This window comes from Coregonus lavaretus (assembly GCF_964263955.1).
Source record: "Coregonus lavaretus genome assembly, chromosome: 2".
Taxonomy (NCBI): domain Eukaryota; kingdom Metazoa; phylum Chordata; class Actinopteri; order Salmoniformes; family Salmonidae; genus Coregonus; species Coregonus lavaretus.
This window is the reverse complement of record NC_139989.1, coordinates 86,320,256-86,343,624: the sequence shown is the minus strand read 5'-3', so window position 1 is coordinate 86,343,624 and position 23,369 is coordinate 86,320,256. Positions and strand designations below refer to the sequence as shown.

General features: G+C 40.5%; 1 protein-coding gene and 1 long non-coding RNA gene across 2 annotated transcripts in view; both read left to right on the top strand.

Annotated features, from left to right (window-relative positions):
• The window catches only part of LOC311142735, a 215,420-nt gene that overhangs the window by 58,804 nt on the left and 133,247 nt on the right, over window positions 1–23,369 (top strand). The window lies entirely within an intron of this gene.
• On the top strand, window positions 1,472–18,748 carry LOC311099551 (NLR family CARD domain-containing protein 3-like; the record flags this gene model as incomplete). The annotated part of the gene is made up of 8 exons (XM_084140250.1): window positions 1,472–1,621; window positions 6,187–6,303; window positions 6,579–6,663; window positions 6,793–7,021; window positions 7,467–9,261; window positions 9,543–9,681; window positions 17,307–17,394; window positions 18,225–18,748. The coding sequence occupies exons 1-8, from the start codon at window positions 1,539–1,541 to the stop codon at window positions 18,746–18,748; spliced, it is 3,060 nt and encodes a 1,019-aa protein (XP_083996376.1). The 5' UTR covers window positions 1,472–1,538.

Genomic DNA, 23,369 nt, shown 5'->3' with positions numbered 1-23,369 from the left:
ACTGCTGTGGCATGCAACTGACTGTTAGCGCCACCCTCTGGTTACTGTTGTAAAGGGGAGACACCTTGAAGCGTTCCCTGAAGTCTAAACGCCTCTGGGTTCAGAACTCTGTCTCAGTGCCCTGCTACAGTGGTACTGTTCATTTTGCATGGCCCGGTGCTACGGGGGAGTGGATATTTAATTTAAGGACCAATGGAATGGTCTAAAACGTGCCAACTCTGCTCACCCGGGGAGCCGGCCAATGGAAAACTAATTTACCCAGTCACCTTTATAACTTTATTTCCTTATTTGAAATTGAAAGTGACTTTGTAGCCTACGCAGTTACAAAATGTCTGTTCAAACTGTGGCGCATATGGAACATTAGAACAGTGGTGGAAAAAGTAGTCAATTCTCATACTTGAGTAAAATTAAAGATTCCTTAATAGAAAATGACTCATGTAAAAGTGAAAGGCACCCAGTAAAATACTACTTGAGTAGAAGTCTAAAAGTATTTGATTTTAAATATACTTAAGTATCAAAAGTAAATGTAATTGCTAAAATATACTTAAGTATCAAAAGTAAAAGTAAAGTAGGAATAATTCAAATTAAAATTCCTTATATTAAGCAAACCAGACGGCACAATTTTCTTGTTATTTTCATTTATGGATAGCCAGGGTCACTTTCCAACACTCAGACATAATTTTTATCATTTACAAAGGAAGCATGTGTTTAGTGAGTCTGCCAGATCAGAGGCAGTAGGGATGACCAGTGATGTTCTCTTGATAAGTGCGAATTGGACCATTTTCTGAATGTAACAAGTACTTTTGGGTGTCAGGGAAAATGTATGGAGTAAAAAGTACATCATTTTCTTTATGAATGTAGTGAAGTAAAAGTAAAATTTGTTAAAAATATAAATAGTAAAGTACAGATACTTTAAAGTATTTTTACTTAAGTGCTTTACACCACTGCATTAGAAGATGGATAAATGTGTTGATTTTGAAAGAAAGACGGGCAGATTCTGCTAGGTAGGCTACGAACTATTATAAAGTTAGGTCGTCATCACAGTAGGTTTGAGCTACAGTATGATGACTTACCAACCTGATGGTCTCCGTTGGAAATGTTGTGGGAAATGTTGTACACTCAGTGTATTAAAATATGTAACATAAACAACAAATTATATGCTCAGATACACAAAATACATCTGGTTTCAGATCTAGAAGATTCTCCTCTTCAATAGTAATATCATCAATTCTGACCAGTAACTTACCTGGGGTCAAAGGTCCCTGATTTATCACTAAAATGTATAGGATGATCCATAGAGAAGTTACTCTTCATGGACAGATGACTGTGTACTGGAGAGACTGATCTCAGAGTTTGGTTGGAGATTCTGGAAAACATAATAAATGACCATGAAACTAAATTTTAAACTATATCAAAATTATATTTCATGAGTATTTTTACATGAGTAAAAGAGAACAATGGACATTCTAGAATTAGTTTGTCACTGTGTTCACCATAACCAACATGCTGCATCTCTGTTTAGGGGTCAGTGCTCTAAAATGAGTCTCTCTGGGGAGAGAGAGGAGGGGGGCCCTGCCTCTAAAATGCGTCTCTCTGGGGAACATGACACCAAAGCTAAGAGGTGAGATGACAATTTTATGAAGAATGTATTAATTTTATTTACAAAAAAAATAGCTATCTTAAGATGAATGTACTTACTGTAAATCACTCTGGATAAGAGCATCTGCTAAATCAGGAGTTCTCAATCCGGGGTCAGTGGAGGTACTGCAGGGGCTCTGCAGCACCCTGACTGGACTCGTTGCAATGGAAGACATTTGATAGAATTTTAATACGACACAACCACTTTGCCTACTCTTCATTATTGCCTAATATAATGGAATGCATATTTCTTTAACCAATTCTGATGGTTGTTACAAGCAGAATTCTGACAATTTTACCGTTATACCAACACACTCTTCACACCCGTTTAACAACTCTAAATAGCTTTGACATCGTAGGCATCAAGTCCCTTGCCAATAATGTTGCCTACTACGTTGCATACAATGTTCATTTTCATCTAACACATATTTCGCCCTAGATGCCTTCAATTGCCCAATTTATAGCCATGGCCAATTTAGGATTATTTTTTTAACAACGTGATGTTGCGCTCCAAAGGGATAACTTGAAATAACATGATGTAGGTAATTAAATAATCAAAAGAAAAACGTGTTTATTATACACTTAGAAAAGAAGGTTCCTTATAGAACCAAAAATGTTTCTATCACTTCCTTAATATATGGAACCACCAAAAGTTAGATATATTTTTGGGTTCAGTGAAGAAGAACCTCTAGAGTTCTGATCAACAAAAAGTGATTGTTTTGAGGATTTGAACCCAGCAGTGTTCCAGTGGTCAGATCAAGCCCGCCCGTTTTTTCCAGCGCCCGGCCCGGGATTCGAACCAGCCACCTTTCTGCCATAGGTCCAACTCCTGCCACAGCTCCAACTCCTTAGCCGCTCTTCAGAAATAAGCATGAGTTAATATGCCAAAATGAAGACAACATGCTATGCAGACATTAATGGTATCACTTATACATAATTATTATACAGAAATCATTGCCAAAAGCACAAGACATACTGTTGCATGTAGGTCTATATTATTTATGGATTGATCATATAGAAATATAAAAATATTATTTTTAACTACTCCAAAGCAATTAAATGTGGCGCAGGAACCACTGACTCGCTGCATTATTCTATAGTATTATCAAGACACCTGCTGTTAACTCTTAACTGGTTAGGACAGCTCATGAGGTGTCCTAAATATCTGCCGACTAGGTGGGACTAGAGGCTTCATGCATAGCTTTAATTTATACCCATGAGTGTAGAAGTCTTTATTCTCAGCACTTATACAACCAATGTTCTACTCTGAGACACTTTGTGGATATGGGCCCAAATCTCAAAATATTGTTATAAAAAAACTTTGAATGTTTGTTTTACATATAAAAATAAATATATGAATATTACTAATGTAAGCCACTGTAAAGACTGGGTTTAGTTTATTGTGTGGCACTGCTCATGTTCGCGTTCTGGAACTGTCCGCGTCCACGTACAGAACTATCCGCGTCCACGTACGGTTTGGCGCCAAACATGTTGTCCAGTTACGCGCAGAGTGGTCTGAGGTGATGTTTGGGAATAACGACGGAGTTCGTTACAGTGTTGAGACGCCGAAGTTTATTGTTCAATTTGCTTTATTGCGTAATGGTTAGTGACAGTATGAGTGTAGCCAGATCCTTTCCACTCGCTAGTCTTGTTTAATCTTGTGGTTCAACGGGTTCGTCATCATCCTCGAGGGACAGACGAACGACCTGCTAGCTATCCAAGCTAGTCGGTACAGCTAGCTAAGCTAGCTACTCTACCAGCAGCATCCTAGTTATCCTAGCTACCACTACATCATCACTGGTTGCCTGCATTTCTTGTGGACCGATGGAGCTCCCGGGTTGTTTCTTCCACCTGTTAAATACCGTGGAGGGCTTCTCCCTCTCTGGTTGACGGATGCTGGCTACCTACCATCCCTCTGTCCGGTTCTCCTCTTCACTAGATGGACGGTAACTTTAGTGTTTAAACCCTCTGTGTCCAAGGACTGAACCTTTTGAATATTATTTTCGGGGCGCCTCAAGTTACATTTTTTACAACGTTTATTTCTGATCAAATTAGTACATTGCATCCGCCATGGAGCCCAGTTTCATAATATTACCTTCTATCCCTGGTTATGAAGTAATCGCGAAAAAACAGGCCTTATGTTTGGGCATTTTTCACCCTACCAGCTCCTATTAGTTCTATTGAGCTCCGTGACACCGACTCGCCTTCAGAACGTTCTATTCCCAGCCCATTGTTCTGCGTCACAATGCCAGCTTCACTATTGTTATCAATGAGACCTGCCTGCGTTAACCCTGTAGGTTTACCTCAGGTAACTTATTATTAACAAGGTTACGGCTACTTGGTGAGCGTTAACCCTGTAGGTTTACCTCAGGTAACTTATTATTAACAAGGTTACGGCTACTTGGTGAGCGCGCTCAATGTTTACCTGAGGACATGTTGTGGTGAGCCACAGTCTAAGAGGTGTTGTCTGGCGCAAAGCCATCAAACGTTAAACATTTTCACATTTAGTTAACTATATATATATATACTATTTATTTAGATGGGTGACATTATCTGCCAAAGTAACACCACTGTAGATAAAGAAGATCTCTCCAGTAGGCGAACCAAAGCATTCAAAGGCCATTTTCTCAAAATTGAGGTTACAAGTTTATCATCTTTCAAAGCAGAATTACTTTCCCATTGTTCCTCAACTGTAGTGTATGATATACCTTTTTCTAGCTGAGTCTCTACTTTTATCCAATGTAAAAAACACAATTTCACATTTTGCTACATAAGACCGAATCGAGCCGGTCAGTCACATTTGACTGTGTAAAACCTAGCAGTACTACTTATTTCTCTGAGAGGGAGGCAGATATATTATTACTGTGTAAAACCTAGCAGTACTACTTATTTCTCTGAGAGTGAGGTAGATATGTATTATTACTGTGTAAAACCTAGCAGTACTACTTATTTCTCTGAGAGTGAGGCAGATATATATTATTACTGTGTAAAACCTAGCAGTACTACTTATTTCTCTGAGAGTGAGGCAGATATTTAGCATTTAGCAAAAAAACATGATTATTTGTCTCTCTAAAATGAAACCATCAAGGTCACTCACCACCTTCCGGAGACATTTGAAACCCCACCTCTTTAAGGAATACCTGGGATAGGATAAAGTAATCCTTCTACCTTCTTACCTTCTATCCCTGGTTATGAAGTAATCGCGAAAAAACAGGCCTTATGTTTGGGCATTTTTCACCCTACCAGCTCCTATTAGTTCTATTGAGCTCCGTGACACCGACTCGCCTTCAGAACGTTCTATTCCCAGCCCATTGTTCTGCGTCACAATGCCAGCTTCACTATTGTTATCAATGAGACCTGCCTGCGTTAACCCTGTAGGTTTACCTCAGGTAACTTATTATTAACAAGGTTACGGCTACTTGGTGAGCGTTAACCCTGTAGGTTTACCTCAGGTAACTTATTATTAACAAGGTTACGGCTACTTGGTGAGCGCGCTCAATGTTTACCTGAGGACATGTTGTGGTGAGCCACAGTCTAAGAGGTGTTGTCTGGCGCAAAGCCATCAAACGTTAAACATTTTCACATTTAGTTAACTATATATATATATACTATTTATTTAGATGGGTGACATTATCTGCCAAAGTAACACCACTGTAGATAAAGAAGAGCTCTCCAGTAGGCGAACCAAAGCATTCAAAGGCCATTTTCTCAAAATTGAGGTTACAAGTTTATCATCTTTCAAAGCAGAATTACTTTCCCATTGTTCCTCAACTGTAGTGTATGATATACCTTTTTCTAGCTGAGTCTCTACTTTTATCCAATGTAAAAAACACAATTTCACATTTTGCTACATAAGACCGAATCGAGCCGGTCAGTCACATTTGACTGTGTAAAACCTAGCAGTACTACTTATTTCTCTGAGAGGGAGGCAGATATATTATTACTGTGTAAAACCTAGCAGTACTACTTATTTCTCTGAGAGTGAGGCAGATATGTATTATTACTGTGTAACACCTAGCAGTACTACTTATTTCTCTGAGAGTGAGGCAGATATATATTATTACTGTGTAAAACCTAGCAGTACTACTTATTTCTCTGAGAGTGAGGCAGATATTTAGCATTTAGCAAAAAAACATGATTATTTGTCTCTCTAAAATGAAACCATCAAGGTCACTCACCACCTTCCGGAGACATTTGAAACCCCACCTCTTTAAGGAATACCTGGGATAGGATAAAGTAATCCTTCTACCCCCCCTTAACCCACCCCTCCCCCCAAAAAAACACTGGCTATAAGGTGAATGCACCAATTTGTAAGTCGCTCTGGATAAGAAAATGTAAATGTAAATACATGTCTGTCATTGAATGCCGTGATTAGCTAGTGAAAAAACACACAATCTCTTTCATAATTTCTTTAAACAATAAATGCTAATTTACAAACATTTCTGAAAATGAATATATATAGCGTTTTGGAATGAAACTCTTGTTATGTTTCCCCATCTGAGCTCAGAGTAGATAAGAGACGTGATGTTTGTCTCTGTTGTGTTGAAGCCCAATCAAGCAGGAGAGACCAGCCTCCCCTGTACCCAGCTGTGTGTCCATGAAGAGTGACCGGTCTATGCGTCAACCTATAGAGTTCAGAGAGGGAGACTTTTCTACTGAACAAAGGTAAGAAGAACTCATGGGTCATGGTCAGTGAGTTAAAAAACACTGTCTCTAGTCATTTCTCCTCTCCCATTTTACCATTTATTTTTGTTGTTTTCATAATCCATAGGCTAATCCTCTTTTCCATTTTCATAGTCCTGAAACAATATTAAACAAACACAACATTCCCTCCCTGTGTGTGTGTGTGTGTGTGTGTGTGTGTGTGTGTGTGTGTGTGTGTGTGTGTGTGTGTGTGCACTCCCTGGATGAGGAAATGTAATCTCATGTTTGGTCCACAGAAACCAACAGGAGAGATCAGAGTCAGAGATGCTCAGTGGTCAGTCTTCCCAGAGTCATCAAACAGACCTGGCCTCCATATTCAGTGTATGTGGTCCTGTTATGTACATTTGTTTTTGTTTACCTCAAGTAAAGTTGATTTGTCAATCATTCATTAATATGTTAATGAGAAAGCATTTAGTCGCTTGCTTAACTTATTTACTTGATTTATTTCAGTTGCTTGAAGAGAATATTATGACATTTGTGAAGAACGAGCTGAAGATGTTCAAGAGGATTCTTAGTCCAGAACTCCCAGAAGGCTTTGAGAGTCAGAAGCAGGATAAGGAAGTGGTGGATGCTGAAGATGAGAAGCAGGAGAGCAGTGCCAGAGAGGGGGCTCTGAAGATCACACTGCACGTCCTGAGGAAAATGAACCAGAAGGAGCTTGCTGACACACTGGAGAAAAGTAAGAGCTGTCTGCCTCATGTTGAATGCTGTTTTAGAACATTTAAAAGCTGTAGCTAAAGTACAGCTAAAATAGCTGTGTAACTCAGTGATATTGTAGCAGCCTTAACACAACACCTAGTGACCTCATCAAGTAGCAGCAGGGATGTGTTGTGTTGATTCATTTAGACAGAGAGAGAGAGAGAGAGAGAGAGAGAGAGAGAGAGAGAGAGAGAGAGAGAGAGAGAGAGAGAGAGAGAGAGAGAGAGAGAGAGAGAGAGAGAGAGAGAGAGAGAGAGAGAGAGAGAGAGAGAGAGAGAGAGAGAGAACATTAATAATACTTATATTAATAATAAGTATAATAAACAATATAATACTTTTATTTAAAATTTTATAACAGTCCTAGAATACTGTAGGCATTAAAACAGATGTAATATTAATATCCTCTGTGTTATTTCTTCATTTAGATGAGCTTGCTGTGATTTGCCAACGTGAACTCAAATCTAATCTAAAGAAGAAGATTCAATGTGTATTTGAGGGGATCGCTAAACAAGGAAACCCAACACTTCTCAATAAGATCTACACAGAGCTCTACATCACAGAGGGTGGAACAGGAGAGGTCAATAATGAACATGAGCTGAGACAGATTGAGACAACAACCAGGAAACAAGCAAGACCAGAGACTGCAATCAAATGTAACGACATCTTCAAACCCTTAACTGGACAAGACAAACTTATCAGAACTGTGCTGACAAAGGGAGTCGCTGGCATTGGAAAAACAGTCTCTGTGCAGAAGTTCATTCTGGACTGGGCTGAAGGAAAAGCAAATCAGGATGTCCAATTTGTATTTTCATTCCCTTTTCGGGAGCTGAATTTGATGAACGGGGAAAAACACACTTTGATTGAACTTCTCAATCACTTCTCAATGGAAACCAAAGAATCAAGAATCTCCAACTACGACAAGTACAAAGTTCTGTTCATCTTCGATGGTCTGGATGAGTGCCGACTGCCCCTAGACTTCCAGAAGAACAAGATCTGTTGTGACGTCACAAAGTCAAGCTCAGTGGATGTTCTGCTGACAAATCTCATCAAGGGAAATCTGCTTCCCTCTGCTCTCCTCTGGATAACTACCCGACCTGCAGCAGCCAATAAGATCCCTTCAGTGTGTGTTGACCAGGTGGCAGAGGTACGAGGGTTCAATGACCCACAGAAGGAGGAGTACTTCAGGAAGAGATTCAGTGATTCAGAGGACCTGGCCAGCAGAATCATCTCACACATAAAAACATCAAGGAGCCTCCACATCATGTGCCACATTCCAGTCTTCTGTTGGATTTCTGCAATAGTCCTTGAACACATGTTGAAACACAAGACAGAAGAGATGCCCAAGACTCTGACTGAGATGTACTCACACCTTGTGGTGTTTCATACCAAACAGAAGAATGAAAAGTATCTTGGGAAAGAAGAGACAGGTCCACACTGGAATAAAGACGGCATTCTGTCACTGGGAAAACTGGCTTTTCAACAGCTTGTGAATGGCAATCTGATTTTCTATGAAGAAGACCTGAAAGAGGCTGGCATTGATGTCAATGAAGCCTCAGTGTACTCAGGATTGTGCACACAGATCTTTAAAGAGGAATGTGGGCTGTACCAGCACAAGGTGTACTGCTTCGTGCATCTGAGCATTCAGGAGTTTCTGGCTGCTGTATATGTGTTCCTCTCATTCATCAACAACAATGAGAATCTAATGGCCAAACCACAATCAATGTTCAGCTACTTTTTTGCGCAGTCCAGAGACAAGCCTGAAGTTACTTTCTACAAGAGTGCTGTGGATAAAGCCTTACAAAGTGAGACAGGAAACCTGGACCTTTTCCTGCGCTTCCTTCTGGGCCTCTCACTGGAGTCCAATCAGAAGCACTTACGAGGTCTACTGACAAAGACAAGAAGCAGCTCACAGAGCCATGAAGAAACAGTCAAGTACATCAAGGAGAAGATCAGGGAGAATCCCTCTCCAGAGAGATGCATCAATCTGTTCCACTGTCTGAATGAACTGAATGACCATTCTCTAGTGGAGGAGATCCAAAGCTACCTGAGCTCAGGAAGTCTCTCAGAAGAAGAACTGTCACCTGCACAGTGGTCAGCTCTGGTCTTTGTGTTGCTGACTTCAGAAAAGGAGCTGGATGTGTTTGACCTGAAGAAATACTCCAGATCAGAGGAAGGTCTTCTGAGGCTGCTGCCAGTGGTCAAAGCCTCCAGAGCTGCTCTGTGAGTACATAAAATGACATTTAAGTACTAATCATCAGGAAGAAATATTCAGTTTAGAGAAAAATATGTATTATAATATGTATATAATATATATTGAAAAACATATTGAATCAGTGCATTGATGCTCACATTAGTATAACAATATGACCATACAATTCTAGGAGACGGAAGATGAATCTATATGTTGTTTAAGAGAATAAACCAAATGCATCTGCCATTGTCCTTCTACACTACTGGTGTTAAATTAACAGTTTGTGAAATCATGATGATCTCTCTGTCAGGCTGTCAGACTGTGGAGTCACAGAGGAAGGCTGTGCTTCTCTGGTCTCAGCTCTGAGGTCAAACCCCTCACACCTGAGAGAGCTGAACCTGAGTAACAATGACCTGAAGGATTCAGGAGTGAAGCTGCTCTCTGATGGACTGGAGGATCCACACTGTAAACTGGAGACTCTGAGGTCAGTATTCCTGTAGTTGGTCAACAAGTGAGAACTGTTTACCAGATCCACATGTGTTTAACAGGCACACATAGTCCACACCATATGTGTTTGGACAGTGAAGCTTACAGTTTTACATTTGGTGCTATGCTCCAGCATTTTGGATTTGAGATATAATGTTTCATATTAGGGGACAGTATATAATGTCACCTTTTATTTGATGATATTTTCATACATATCTGTGTTACTGTTTAGAAATGAAAACACTTGATGTGTCTAGTTCTCCCATTTGAAAAAGTCGTAATAATTTGGACATATTCACTTATATTGTATTAAAGTAGTCATAAGTTTAGTATTTGGTCCCATATTCCTTACTCACAGTGATTACATCAAGCTTGTGATTCTACAAACTTGTTGAATGCATTTGCAGTATTTTTTGGTTGTGTTTTGGATGATGTTTTTCCCAATAGAAACTGAATGGTGAATAATGTCCTGTCATTTTGGATTCACTTCACTCTGTAACTTTCTCACTCATTATTATTCATGATTCATTCATGATTTTTCTTCATCAAGTCATCATCAGTATTAATTTAGTAGTGTTTAGAAACATGTTATCTACTCACTTAGACAGAAAATTACTCGTCATCATCCACCATTCAGTTACTATTGGGCAAAACATAACCCAAAACACAACCAAAACAAACTGCAAATGCAACCAACGAGTTTACAACCAAATACTCAACTTTTGACTACTTTAATACACTATAAGTGAATTGGTCAGAATACTTATGACTTCTTCAAATGGGGGACTAGATACATGAAGTGGTTTCATTTCTAAACGGTGAAACAGATATGTATTAAAATACCCTCAAATAAAAGGTGACGTTATATACTGTCACCTCATATGAAACATTTGATCTCAAATCCAAAATGCTGGAGTACAGAGCCACATTTAAAATGTTAGCTTCACTGTCAAACTAGATATGGTGTGGACTGTATACTCAATACAATCTAAATCTGACACCTCACTGTCTGTCTTTTGACTGATACTGCTTTTTAAACTGCTCTGGTCAGTCTACTCAAATATTTGTACTACACATTTTTCTATCTACAAGCAATACTTTGATAATTTGTCATTTCTAATAATGATACATTAATATATGAATAGATATGGCAGGTTTCAGGACACTGATATATCTGAATATGTTGAAAAAATATATACTGCCACTATTTTCACCACCAAAGAATAGCAGTGTGGTTTTAATATGATTTGACTCTTTGCAGGCTGTCCGGCTGTCTAGTCACAGAGGAAGGCTGTGCTTCTCTGGTCTCAGCTCTGAAGTCAAACCCCTCACACCTGAGAGAGCTGGACCTGAGTAACAATGACCTGAAGGATTCAGGAGTGAAGCTGCTCTCTGCTGGACTGGGGAATCCCCACAGTAAACTGGAGACTCTGAGGTCAGTATTCCTGTAGTTGGTCAACAAGTGATAACTGTTCACCAGATCCACATGTGTTTACCAGGCACACATAGTCCACACCATATGTGTTTGGACAATGAAGTTTGCAGTTTTAAATTTGGCGCTATGCTCCAGCATCTTTGATTTGAGATATAATGTTTCATATTAGGCAACAGTACAGAATGTCACCTTTTATTTAAAGGTATTCATAAATATATATTTTTTACAGTTTAGAAATGAAAGTACTTTATGTATCTAGTTCTCCTATTTTAAGTCGTAATTATTTGGACAAATGAAATTAGTCAAAATTTTAGTGGGCTACCGAGTGGCACAGCGGTCTAAGCCACTGCATCTCAGTGCTTGAGGCGTCACTACAGACCCCCTGGTTCGATTCCAAGCTGTATCACAACCGGCCGTGATTGGGATTCCCAAAGGGCGGCGCACAATTTGCCCAGCGTCATTGGGGTTTGGCCGGTGTAGGCCGTCATTGTAAATAAGAATTTGTTCTTACTTGACTTGCCTAGTTAAATAAAAATACGTAAAAGTGTTTGGTCCAATATTCTTTGCGTGTAGTGATTACATCAAGCTTGTGATTCTACAAACTTGTTGAATACATTTGCAGTTTTTCTTGGTTTTGTTTTAGATTATGTTTTTCTTAATAGAAAATGAATGGTGAATAATGATTAATTTAGTAGTGTTTAGAAACATGTTATCTACTCACTTAGACAGAAAATTACTCCAGTCATCATCCACCATTCAGTTACTATTGGGCAAAACATAACCCAAAACAAACTGCAAATGCAACCAATGAGTTTACAACCAAATACTCAACTTTTGACTACTTTAATACACTATAAGTGAATTGGTCAGAATACTTATGACTTCTTCAAATAGGGGGACTAGATACATAAAGTGCTTTAATTTCTAAATGGTGAAACGGATATGTATTAAAATACCCTAAAATAAAAGGTGACATTATATACTGTCACCTCATATGAAACATTTGATCTCAAATCCAAAATGGTGGAGTATAGAGCCACATTTAAAATGTTAGCTTCACTGTCAAAATAGATATAGTGTGAACTGTATACTCAATACAATCTAAATCTGATACCTCACTGTCTGTCTTTTGACTGATACTGCTTTTTAAACTGCTCTGGTCAGTCTACTCAAATATTCGTACTATACATTTTTCTCTCTACACACAATATTATGATTTTTTCTAATAATGATATATATATGGCAGGTTTCAGGACACTGGTATAAATGAAAATGTTGAAAAAATATACTGCCACTATTTTCACCACCAAAGAATTGCAGTGTGGTTTTAATATGATTATTTGCAGGCTATCAGGCTGTCTACTCACAGAGGAAGGCTGTTCTTCTCTGGTCTCAGCTCTGAAGTCAAACCCCTCACACCTGAGAGAGCTGGATCTGAGTAACAATGACCTGAAGGATTCAGGAGTGAAGCTGCTCTCTGCTGGACTGGGGAATCTCCACTGTAAACTGGAGACTCTGAGGTCAGTATTCCTGTAGTTGGTCAACAAGTGATAACTGTTCACCAGATCCACATGTGTTTACCAGGCACACATAGTCCACACCATATGTGTTTGGACAGTGAAGCTTACAGTTTTACATTTGGTGCTATGCTCCAGCATTTTGGATTTGAGATATAATGTTTCATATGAGGTGACAGTATATACTGTCACCTTTTATTTGAGGATATTTTCATACATATCTGTTTTACTGTTTAGAAATGAAAGCACTTTATGTGTCTAGTTCTCCCATTTGAAAAAGTCTTAATAATTTGGACATATTCACTTATATTATTATTAAAGTAGTCATAAGTTTAGTATTTGGTCCCATATTCCTTACCCACAGTGATTACATCAAGCTTGTGATTCTACAAACTTGTTGAATACATTTGCAGTTTGTCTTGATTGTGTTTTAGATTATATTTTTCCTAATAGAAACTGAACGGTGAATAATGTCCTGTCATTTTGGAGTCACTTCACTTGTATTGTCAGTAAGAATAGAATATGTTTCTGAACACTTCTCCATTCATGTGGATGCTACCATGATTATGAATAATAATGAATGAATCGTGAATGATGATGAATGAGAAAGTTACAGAGGAACAAGGATCATACCCCCTCTGTTATTGGTAATGGTGAGAGGTTAGCATGTTTTGTTGTAGCCTCTGTAACTCTTTCACTCATTATTATTCATGAGTCATTCATGATCTTTCTTAATCATGGCATCATTATGATTAATTTAGTAGTGTTTAGAAACATGTTATCTACTCACTTAGACAGAAAATTCATCCAGTCATCATCCACCATTCAGTTACTATTGGACAAAACATAACCCAAAACACAACCAAAACAAACTGCAAATGCAACCAACGAGTTTACAACCAAATACTCAACTTTTGACTACTTTAATACACTATAAGTGAATTAGTTAGAATACTTATGACTTCTTCAAATAGGAGGACTAGATACATAAAGTGCTTTCATTTTTCTAAACGGTGAAACAGATATGTATTAAAATACCCTCAAATAAAAGGTGACATTATATACCGTCACCTCATATGAAACATTTGATCTCAAATCCAAAATGCTGGTGTATAGAGACACATTTAAAATGGTGGCTTCACTGTCAAAATAGATATGGTGTGGACTGTATACTCAATACAATCTAAATCTGATACCTCACTGTCTGTCTTTTGACTGATACTGCTTTTTAAACTGCTCTGGTCAGTCTACTCAAATATTCGTACTATACATGTTTCTCTCTACAATCAATATATGATCATTTCTAATAATGAAACATTCATAAATTTATGAATAGATATGGCAGGTTTCAGGACACTGATATATCTGAATATGTTGAAAAAATATAATGCCACTATTTTCACCACCAAAGAATAGCAGTGTGGTTTTAATATGATTTGACTCTGTGCAGGCTGTCAGGCTGTCTAGTCACAGAGGAAGGCTGTGCTTCTCTGGTCTCAGCTCTGAAGTCAAACCCCTCACACCTGAGAGAGCTGGATCTGAGTAACAATGACCTGAAGGATTCAGGAGTGAAGCTGCTCTCTGCTGGACTGGGGAATCCCCACTGTAAACCGGAGACTCTGAGGTCAGTATTCCTGTAGTTGGTCAACAAGTGATAACTGTTCACCAGATCCACATGTGTTTACCAGGCACACATAGTCCACACCATATGTGTTTGGACAGTGAAGCTTACATTTACATTTACATTTTAGTCATTTAGCAGACGCTCTTATCCAGAGCGACTTACAGTTAGTGAATACTTTTTTTTTTTTTTACAGTTTTACATTTGGTGCTATGCTCCAGCATTTTGGATTTGAGATATAATGTTTCATATTAGGCAACAGTACAGAATGTCACCTTTTATTTTAGGTTTTTCATACATATCTGTTTTACCGTTTAGAAATGAAAGCATTTTATGTGTCTAGTTCTCCCATTTGAAGAAGTCGTAATTTTTTGGACAAATTCATTTAGTCATAAGTTTAGTATTTGGTCCCATATTCCTTACCTGCAGTGATTACATCAAGCTTGTGATTCTACAAACTTGTTGAATGCATTTGCAGTTTGTCTTGGTTGTGTTTTGGATGATGTTTTTCCCAATAGAAACTGAATGGTGAATAATGTCCTGTCATTTTGGAGTCACTTCACTTGTATTGTCAGTAAGAATAGAAGATGTTTCTGAACACTTCTACATTCATATGGATGCTACCATGATTATGAATAATAATGAATGAATCGTGAATGATGATGAATGAGAATGTTACAGAGGAACAAGGATCATACCCCCTCTGTTATTGGTAATGGTGAGAGGTTAGCATGTTTTGTTGTAGCCTCTGTAACTCTCTCACTCATTATTATTCATGAGTCATTCATGATTTTTCTTAATCATTGCATCATCAGGATTAATTTTGTAGTGTTTAGAAACATGTTATCTACTCACTTAGACAGAAAATTCATCCAGTCATCATCCACCATTCAGTTACTATCGGGCAAAACATAACCCAAAACAAACTGCAAATGCAACCAATGGGTTTGGGACCAAATACTAAACTTTTGACTACTTTAATACACTATAAGTGAATTAGTTAGAATACTTATGACTTCTTCAAATAGGAGGACTAGATACATAAAGTGCTTTCATTTCTAAACGGTGAAACAGATATGTATTAAAATACCCTCAAATAAAAGCTGACATTATATACTGTCACCTCATATGAAACATTTGATCTCAAATCCAAAATGCTGGAGTACAGAGCCACATTTAAAATGTTATCTTCACTGTCAAACTAGATATGGTGTGGACTGTATACTCAATACAATCTAAATCTGATACCTCACTGTCTGTCTTTTGACTGATACTGCTTTTTAAACTGCTCTGGTCAGTCTCCTCAAATATTTGTACTATACATGTTTTTCTTTACAAGCAATATTATGATCATTTCTAATAATGAAACATTCATTTATGAATAGAAATGGCAGGTTTCAGGACGCTGATATATCTGAATATGTTGCAAAAAATATACTGCCACTATTTTGACCACCAAAGAATAGCAGTGTGGTTTTAATATGATTTGACTCTTTGCAGGCTGTCAGGCTGTCTAGTCACAGAGGAAGGCTGTGCTTCTCTGGTCTCAGCTCTGAAGTCAAACCCCTCACACCTGAGAGAGCTGGACCTGAGCTACAATCACCCAGGAGACTCAGGAGTCAGACTGCTCTCTGCTGGACTGGAGGATCCACACTGCAGACTGGAGAAACTCAAGTATGTAGAGGGTTTATGTCAATGTTCATATCAGACATGTTGGAGTTATCAGGCTAGTTAAGACAAACATTCTTACCACCACTTGGACTAAGTTATATAAAGACTGTGTGTGTGTGTGTGTCCAGTGTGTGTGTGTGTCCTGTGTGTGTGTGTGTGTGTGTGTGTCCTGTGTGTGTGTGTCCAGTGTGTGTGTGTATCCAGTGTGTGTATGTGTGTGTTTCTGTGTGTGTGTGTGTGTGTGTGTGTCTAGTGTGTGTGTGTGTGTGTGTGTGTGGGGGGGGGGGGGGGGTCCAGTGTGTGTGTGTGTGTGTGCATGTGTATCAGTACACACACTGGACACACACACACACACTGGACCCACAAACACACACTGGACACATACACTGGACACACACAAACACTGGACACACACAAACACTGGACAAACAAACACACACTGGACAAACACACACACACACACACACTGGACACACACATTCACTCACTCAAACTGGACACACACACACACACACACACACACACACACTGGACGGACACACAAAAAGGAAACAAACACACACACTGGACACACACACACTGGACACACACACACACACACACTGGACACACACACACACACACACACTGGACACACTTGACACACACACACACACTGGACACACATATACACTGGACACACACTGGACACACACACACACACACACTGGACACACACACACACACACACACACTGGACACACACACACACACACACTGGACACACACACAAACACACACACTGGACACACTTGACACACACACACACACTGGACACACATATGCACTGGACACACTGGACACACACACACACACAATGGACACACACATTCACACAGACACTGGACACACACACACTGAACACATACACACACTGGACACTCACACACACACACTGGACACACACACACACTGGACACACACACACATACTGGACACACACACACATACACTGGACACACACACACACACACAAACACACACACACACACACACGAACACACACACTGGACACACACACACTGGACACAGACACACACACACACACACACACACTGCACACACAAACACACACACACACACACACACACACACACTGGACACGCACACACATTGGACACACACACTTGGACAAAGTTACTGTTATATGCTGACATGCTGTGTGTGTGTGTGTGTGTGTTTGTGTGTGTGTGTGTGTTTGTGTGTGTGAGTGAGTGTGTGTGTGTGTGTGTGTGTGTGTGTGTGTGTGTGTGTGTGTGTGTGTGTGTGTGTGTGTGTGTGTGTGTGTGTGTGTGAGTTCAGGTGTATCCCTCAATGACTGTCTGTTCTTCTGCTTACCGCTACAGTGTGGAACATGGTGGAGAGAACACAATGAAACCTGGACTTAGAAAATGTGAGTGTTGACTGCTGTGAAGAATATGACTAAGAATAAGTCTTAATTCAAGTGAAGTCAAAGTCAAAGACCACCATCATTACTTACTTGGTCATATTAAATATCAGCTGTAGTTCTACAGAAGCACAAATCAGGGACACCAAAGTTTACAAAGAGTTGCTTTGACAATGTGTGTGTGTGTGTGTGTGTGTGTGTGGCATGTTTGTGTTACTTTAGAAATGTGTGTGTGTGTTCATGCATGCATGAAGGTGTTTGTGTGTGTGTGTTCAGGATGTGTGTGTGTTTGTGTGTGTGTCTTCAGGATGTGTGTGTTTGTGTGTGTGTGTGTGTTCAGGATGTGTGTGTGTTTGTGTGTGTGTGTTCAGGATGTATGTGTTTGTGTGTGTGTGTGTGTTCAGGATGTGTGTGTGTGTGTGTGTGTGTGTGTTCAGGATGTGTGTGTGTTTGTGTGTTCAGGATGTGTGTGTGTGTGTGTGTGTGTTCAGGATGTGTGTGTGTGTGTTTGTGTGTGTGTGTTCAGGATGTGTGTGTGTGTGTGTTCAGGATGTGTGTGTGTTTGTGTGTGTGTGTTCAGGATGTGTGTGTTTGTGTGTGTGTGTGTGTTTGTTCAGGATGTGTGTGTTCAGTGTGTGTGTTTGTTCAGGATGTGTGTGTGTGTGTGTGTTCACGATGTGTGTGTGTGTTCAGGATGTGTGTGTTTGTGTGTGTGTGTGTGTGTGTTCAGGATGTGTGTGTGTGTGTTCAGGATGTGTGTGTGTGTGTGTGTTCAGGCTGTGTGTGTGTTCAGGATGATGATGATTTCTAATATTGTGTCTGGTTTCATCCATCAGATGTCTGTGATCTCACACTGGACCTAAACACAGTAAACAGACGCCTCTCTCTGTCTGAGGAGAACAGAAAGTTGACATGGAGGAGAGAGGAGCAGCCGTATCCTGATCACCCAGAGAGATTTGAGGACTGTGGACAGGTGCTGTGTAGAGAGGGTCTGACTGGGCGCTGTTACTGGGAGGTAGAGTGGAGTGGAGGGGCTGGTATAGGAGTGGCATATAAAGGAATCAGCAGGAGAGGATGGGGTGAGGACTGTGTGATTGGATGGAATGACAAGTCCTGGAGTCTGAACTGCTGTGGCAACAGTTACTCTGCCTGGCACAATAATAAGTCCACTACCATAGACGTCCCCTCCTCCAGCCCCCACAGAGTAGGAGTGTATCTGGACTGGCCAGCCGGCACTCTGTCCTTCTACAGAGTCTCCTCTGACACACTGACCCACCTGAACACATTCCACTCCACATTCACTGAGCCCCTCTATCCAGGGTTTAGGGTTTATTGTGTTGACTCCTCAGTGTCCCTGTAAATAATAACCATGGTAACAATCATTCACTCACATACACTGGAGACACACACACACACATACTGGACACACACACACGCTGGACACACACACACACTGGGCACACACACACACTGGGCACACACACACACTGGACACACACACACACATACTGAACACACACACACACTGACACACACTGGACACACACACACACACACACACACACACACACACACACACACACACACACACACACACACTGAACAAACAAACTGAACACACACACACCGGACAAACACACACTGGACACACACACACACAGGACACACATACATTGATCACACACACTGGACAAACACACCCACACACTGGACACAGTACACACATACACACACTAGACACACACACACACACACACACACTGGACACACACACACACTGACACACACACACACTGGACACACACACACACTGGACACACACACACACACACACTGAACAAACACACTGGACACACACACACACACACACAGGACACACATACATTGATCACACACACACTGGACACACACTGGACAAACACACCCACACACTGGACACTGGACACAAACACACTCTGGACACACACACACACACTGGACACACACACACACACTGAACAAACACACTGGACACACACACACACACACACACACAGGACACACATACATTGACACACACACACTGAACAAACACACTGGACACACACACACACACACACTGGACAAACACACACACACACACACACACACAGGACACACACACACACACACAGGACACACAAACACACTGGACACACACACACACTGGTCACACACACTGGACACACACACACACACACACAGGAAACACACACAGGACACACACACACACTGGACACACACACAGGACACACACACACAGGACACACACACACACTGGACACACACACACACACACACACACACACACTCACACACACTGGACACACACACACAGGACACACACACACTGGACACACTCACACACACACACACACACACACACATACACACACTGGACACACACACTGGACACACACACATACGCTGGACACACACACACACTCACACTGGACCCACACACATACACACTGGATACACACACACTGGACACACACTGGACACACACAAACACACACACACACACACACTGGACACACACACTGGACACACACACATATGCTGGACACACACACACACACACACACACTCACACACACTGGACACACACACACACAGGACACACACACACACTGGACACACACACACACACACACCTGACACACACACACACAGGACACACACACACACACACACACACACACACACACACACACACACACACTGGACACACACACACCTGACACACACACACACAGGACACACACACACACACACACACACACACTCACACACACTGGACACACACACACACACTGGACACACACACTCACACACACTGGACACACACACAGACACTGGACACACACATACACACTTACACACACACTCACACACACTGGACACACACACACTCACACTGGACACACACACACTGGACACACACAAACACACACACACAGTGGACACACACACATACGCTGGACACACACACACTGGACACACACAAACACACGCACACACTGGACACACACACATACGCTGGACACACACACACTGGACACACACACCCACACTGGACACACACACACATACACACAGGACACACACACTGGACACACAAAAACACACTGGACACACACACACACTGGACACACACACACACACTGGACACACACACACATACTCACTGGACACACACACCTGACACACACACACACACACACTGGACACACACACACACACACTGGACACACACACACACACACACACACACTGAACACACACACACACTGGACACACACACTGGATACACAAACACAATGGACACACACATACTGATCACACACACACACTGAACACACACACACACACTGGACACACACACACTTGACACGCATCCACACACACACACTGGACACACACACACACATACACACACACTGGATTCACACACACACTGGACATACACATCCATACACATTGGACACACACACTAAACACACACTGAACACACACACACACTGGACACACACACACACACTGGACAAATACACACAGGACTCACACACACACACACAAACACACACACACACACTGGACAGAAACACACTGGACACACACACACACTGAAAACACACACACTCACACACTGGAAACACACACACTCACACACTGAATACATACACACACACTGACACTGAACACACACACATACTGGACACACACACATTGAACACACACACACACACACACACAGGACACACACACACACACACACTGGACAAACACACACTGGACACACACACACACACACACACACACACACACACACACACACACACACACACACACACTGGACACACACTGAACACAACCAGCCCTGCCATTTCTACCTGTCCTGATCTAGTGTTTCACCCCTGACCTCCTCACACCGTCTCACTGTCCATGTCTGCTTTTAGCTCCCACCTCTACTTCACTGTGTTATAATGGACCTTATGCTTGTTATGTCACCTCTGTAACCAGTTATCAAACATACTGACCTTTCTGACCCTATCCCATGGCCCTACTTTCTAGAAATGAACATTTAAATTCCTCTATGAGTTTTGTTTAGTGTCCATTTACTTATCTATGTATTTGTTGTATATTGGGGTTGTGCCGCAGAGCATCATGGGGGTTTGTATGTGTTGAGATGATCACGTTCCAGATAAATGGTTGAACTGATTCCTGTCTCCTGTCTCATCATTATTGAATTGTTGTACCGACGTGGTTATGAAACCCACGAGACATAACAAAAGATTGGTGATGAGTTAGTCTGAATCTACAGGAACTATTCTGTCTGGAAGAAGTGGGTTTTTACAACTGTTTAAAACTGTTATTTTCTGTGGTCCAGTCTAGGCTAATGTTAGCACAGTGTATTGCTAGCAGAGGCAAGTGCATAGTCGAGCTAGCTAAGAAAGAGCGTTAACCAGTGGTTTAAAGTACTTAAGTAAAAATAATTTAAAGTACTACTTAAGTAGTTTTTTGGGGTATCTGTACTTGACTTTACTATTTATATTTTTTTTACTTTTACTTCACTACATTCCTAAAGAAAATAATGTACTTTTTACTCCTTACATTTTCCCTGACACCCAAAAGTACTCGTTACATTTTGAATGCTTAGCAGGACAGAAAATGGTCCAATTCACACCCTTATCAAGAGAACATCCCTACTGCCTCTGATCTGGGGGACTCACTAAACACAAATGCTTTGTTTGTAAATTGTCTGAGTGTTGGAGTGTGCCTCTGGCTGAACGTACATTTTAAAAACAAGAAAATCGTCTGGTTTGCTTTATGTAAGGAATTTGAAATGATTTATACTTGTACTTTTACTTTTGATACTTTAGTATATTTTAGCAATTACATTTACTTTTGATATTTAAGTATATTTAAAACCAAATACTCTTAGACTTTTACTCAAGTAGTATTTTACTGTGTGACTTTCACTTTTAGTTGAGTCATTTTCTATTAAGGTATCTTTACTGTTACTCAAGTATGACAATTGGGTACTTTTTCCACCACTGGAGTTAACATCGTCATGGACGGCAGAAAAGGACTGGAGACGGACATCGGAGTGGGAAAACAACGTGATTAAAAAGGAGGAACATACAGTGATTAAAGGAAAGGACATTTATTCAACTGTGAAGACAAACCTTTTAATCAAATCTGCTAAATGAGCGAATTTAGGAGGAAACATCAGTGAGTGAAGTGAATGAAGATCACGTGACTGAGGAAAATATTGCTTTGGTTGAGGACAATATTGAAGTGAGTGACAATCAGGAACTTATTGAGAAATGAACAATTATTGGAATTGTTGGAAACATTGGACAGTTTGATGAAAGTATTGAGCAGTGGAGCTCATATACAGAACGGTTTGAATATTTTGTTCTTGTAAATGACATGGATGAGGACAACATTGTGCCTACATGTTTTAGTGTAAGTTGGCCCAAGACATTTAATTTACTAGGCAGCCTGCTACAGCCAGTCAGAACAGGTAATAAGACGTATGGGGATATTTTGGAGATACTTAAAGGACATTTTTCACCAGAACCACTAGTTACTAAGACTTTTCCTAGCTCGTTTGTGAGAACCAGTTATATCCTTCAGTCCTAGTTTTGATTCACCTGCCTGTTTGCCTACCTGTGTATGACCATTGCCTGCCTGTGACCACGATTCCTGTCTTCTGTAAAGGCGTAATAAACACCTGCCGCGATCTGCGCGTGAATCTACACCTTTTTCTCCCTGAGTATTCATTACAGTACCCTAATGTTAAGTGGCATAAATGTATAGTTATTAGGAGCATCTTTAAAGATAATAAGAAAGAGGGAAAAATATAGAAACTAAATGAAATGATGAAAGTATAAAATAGTAACCATCTGGTGAGCTAATACCCTGACCCTACCCCAAACCCACCAACCCCCTCC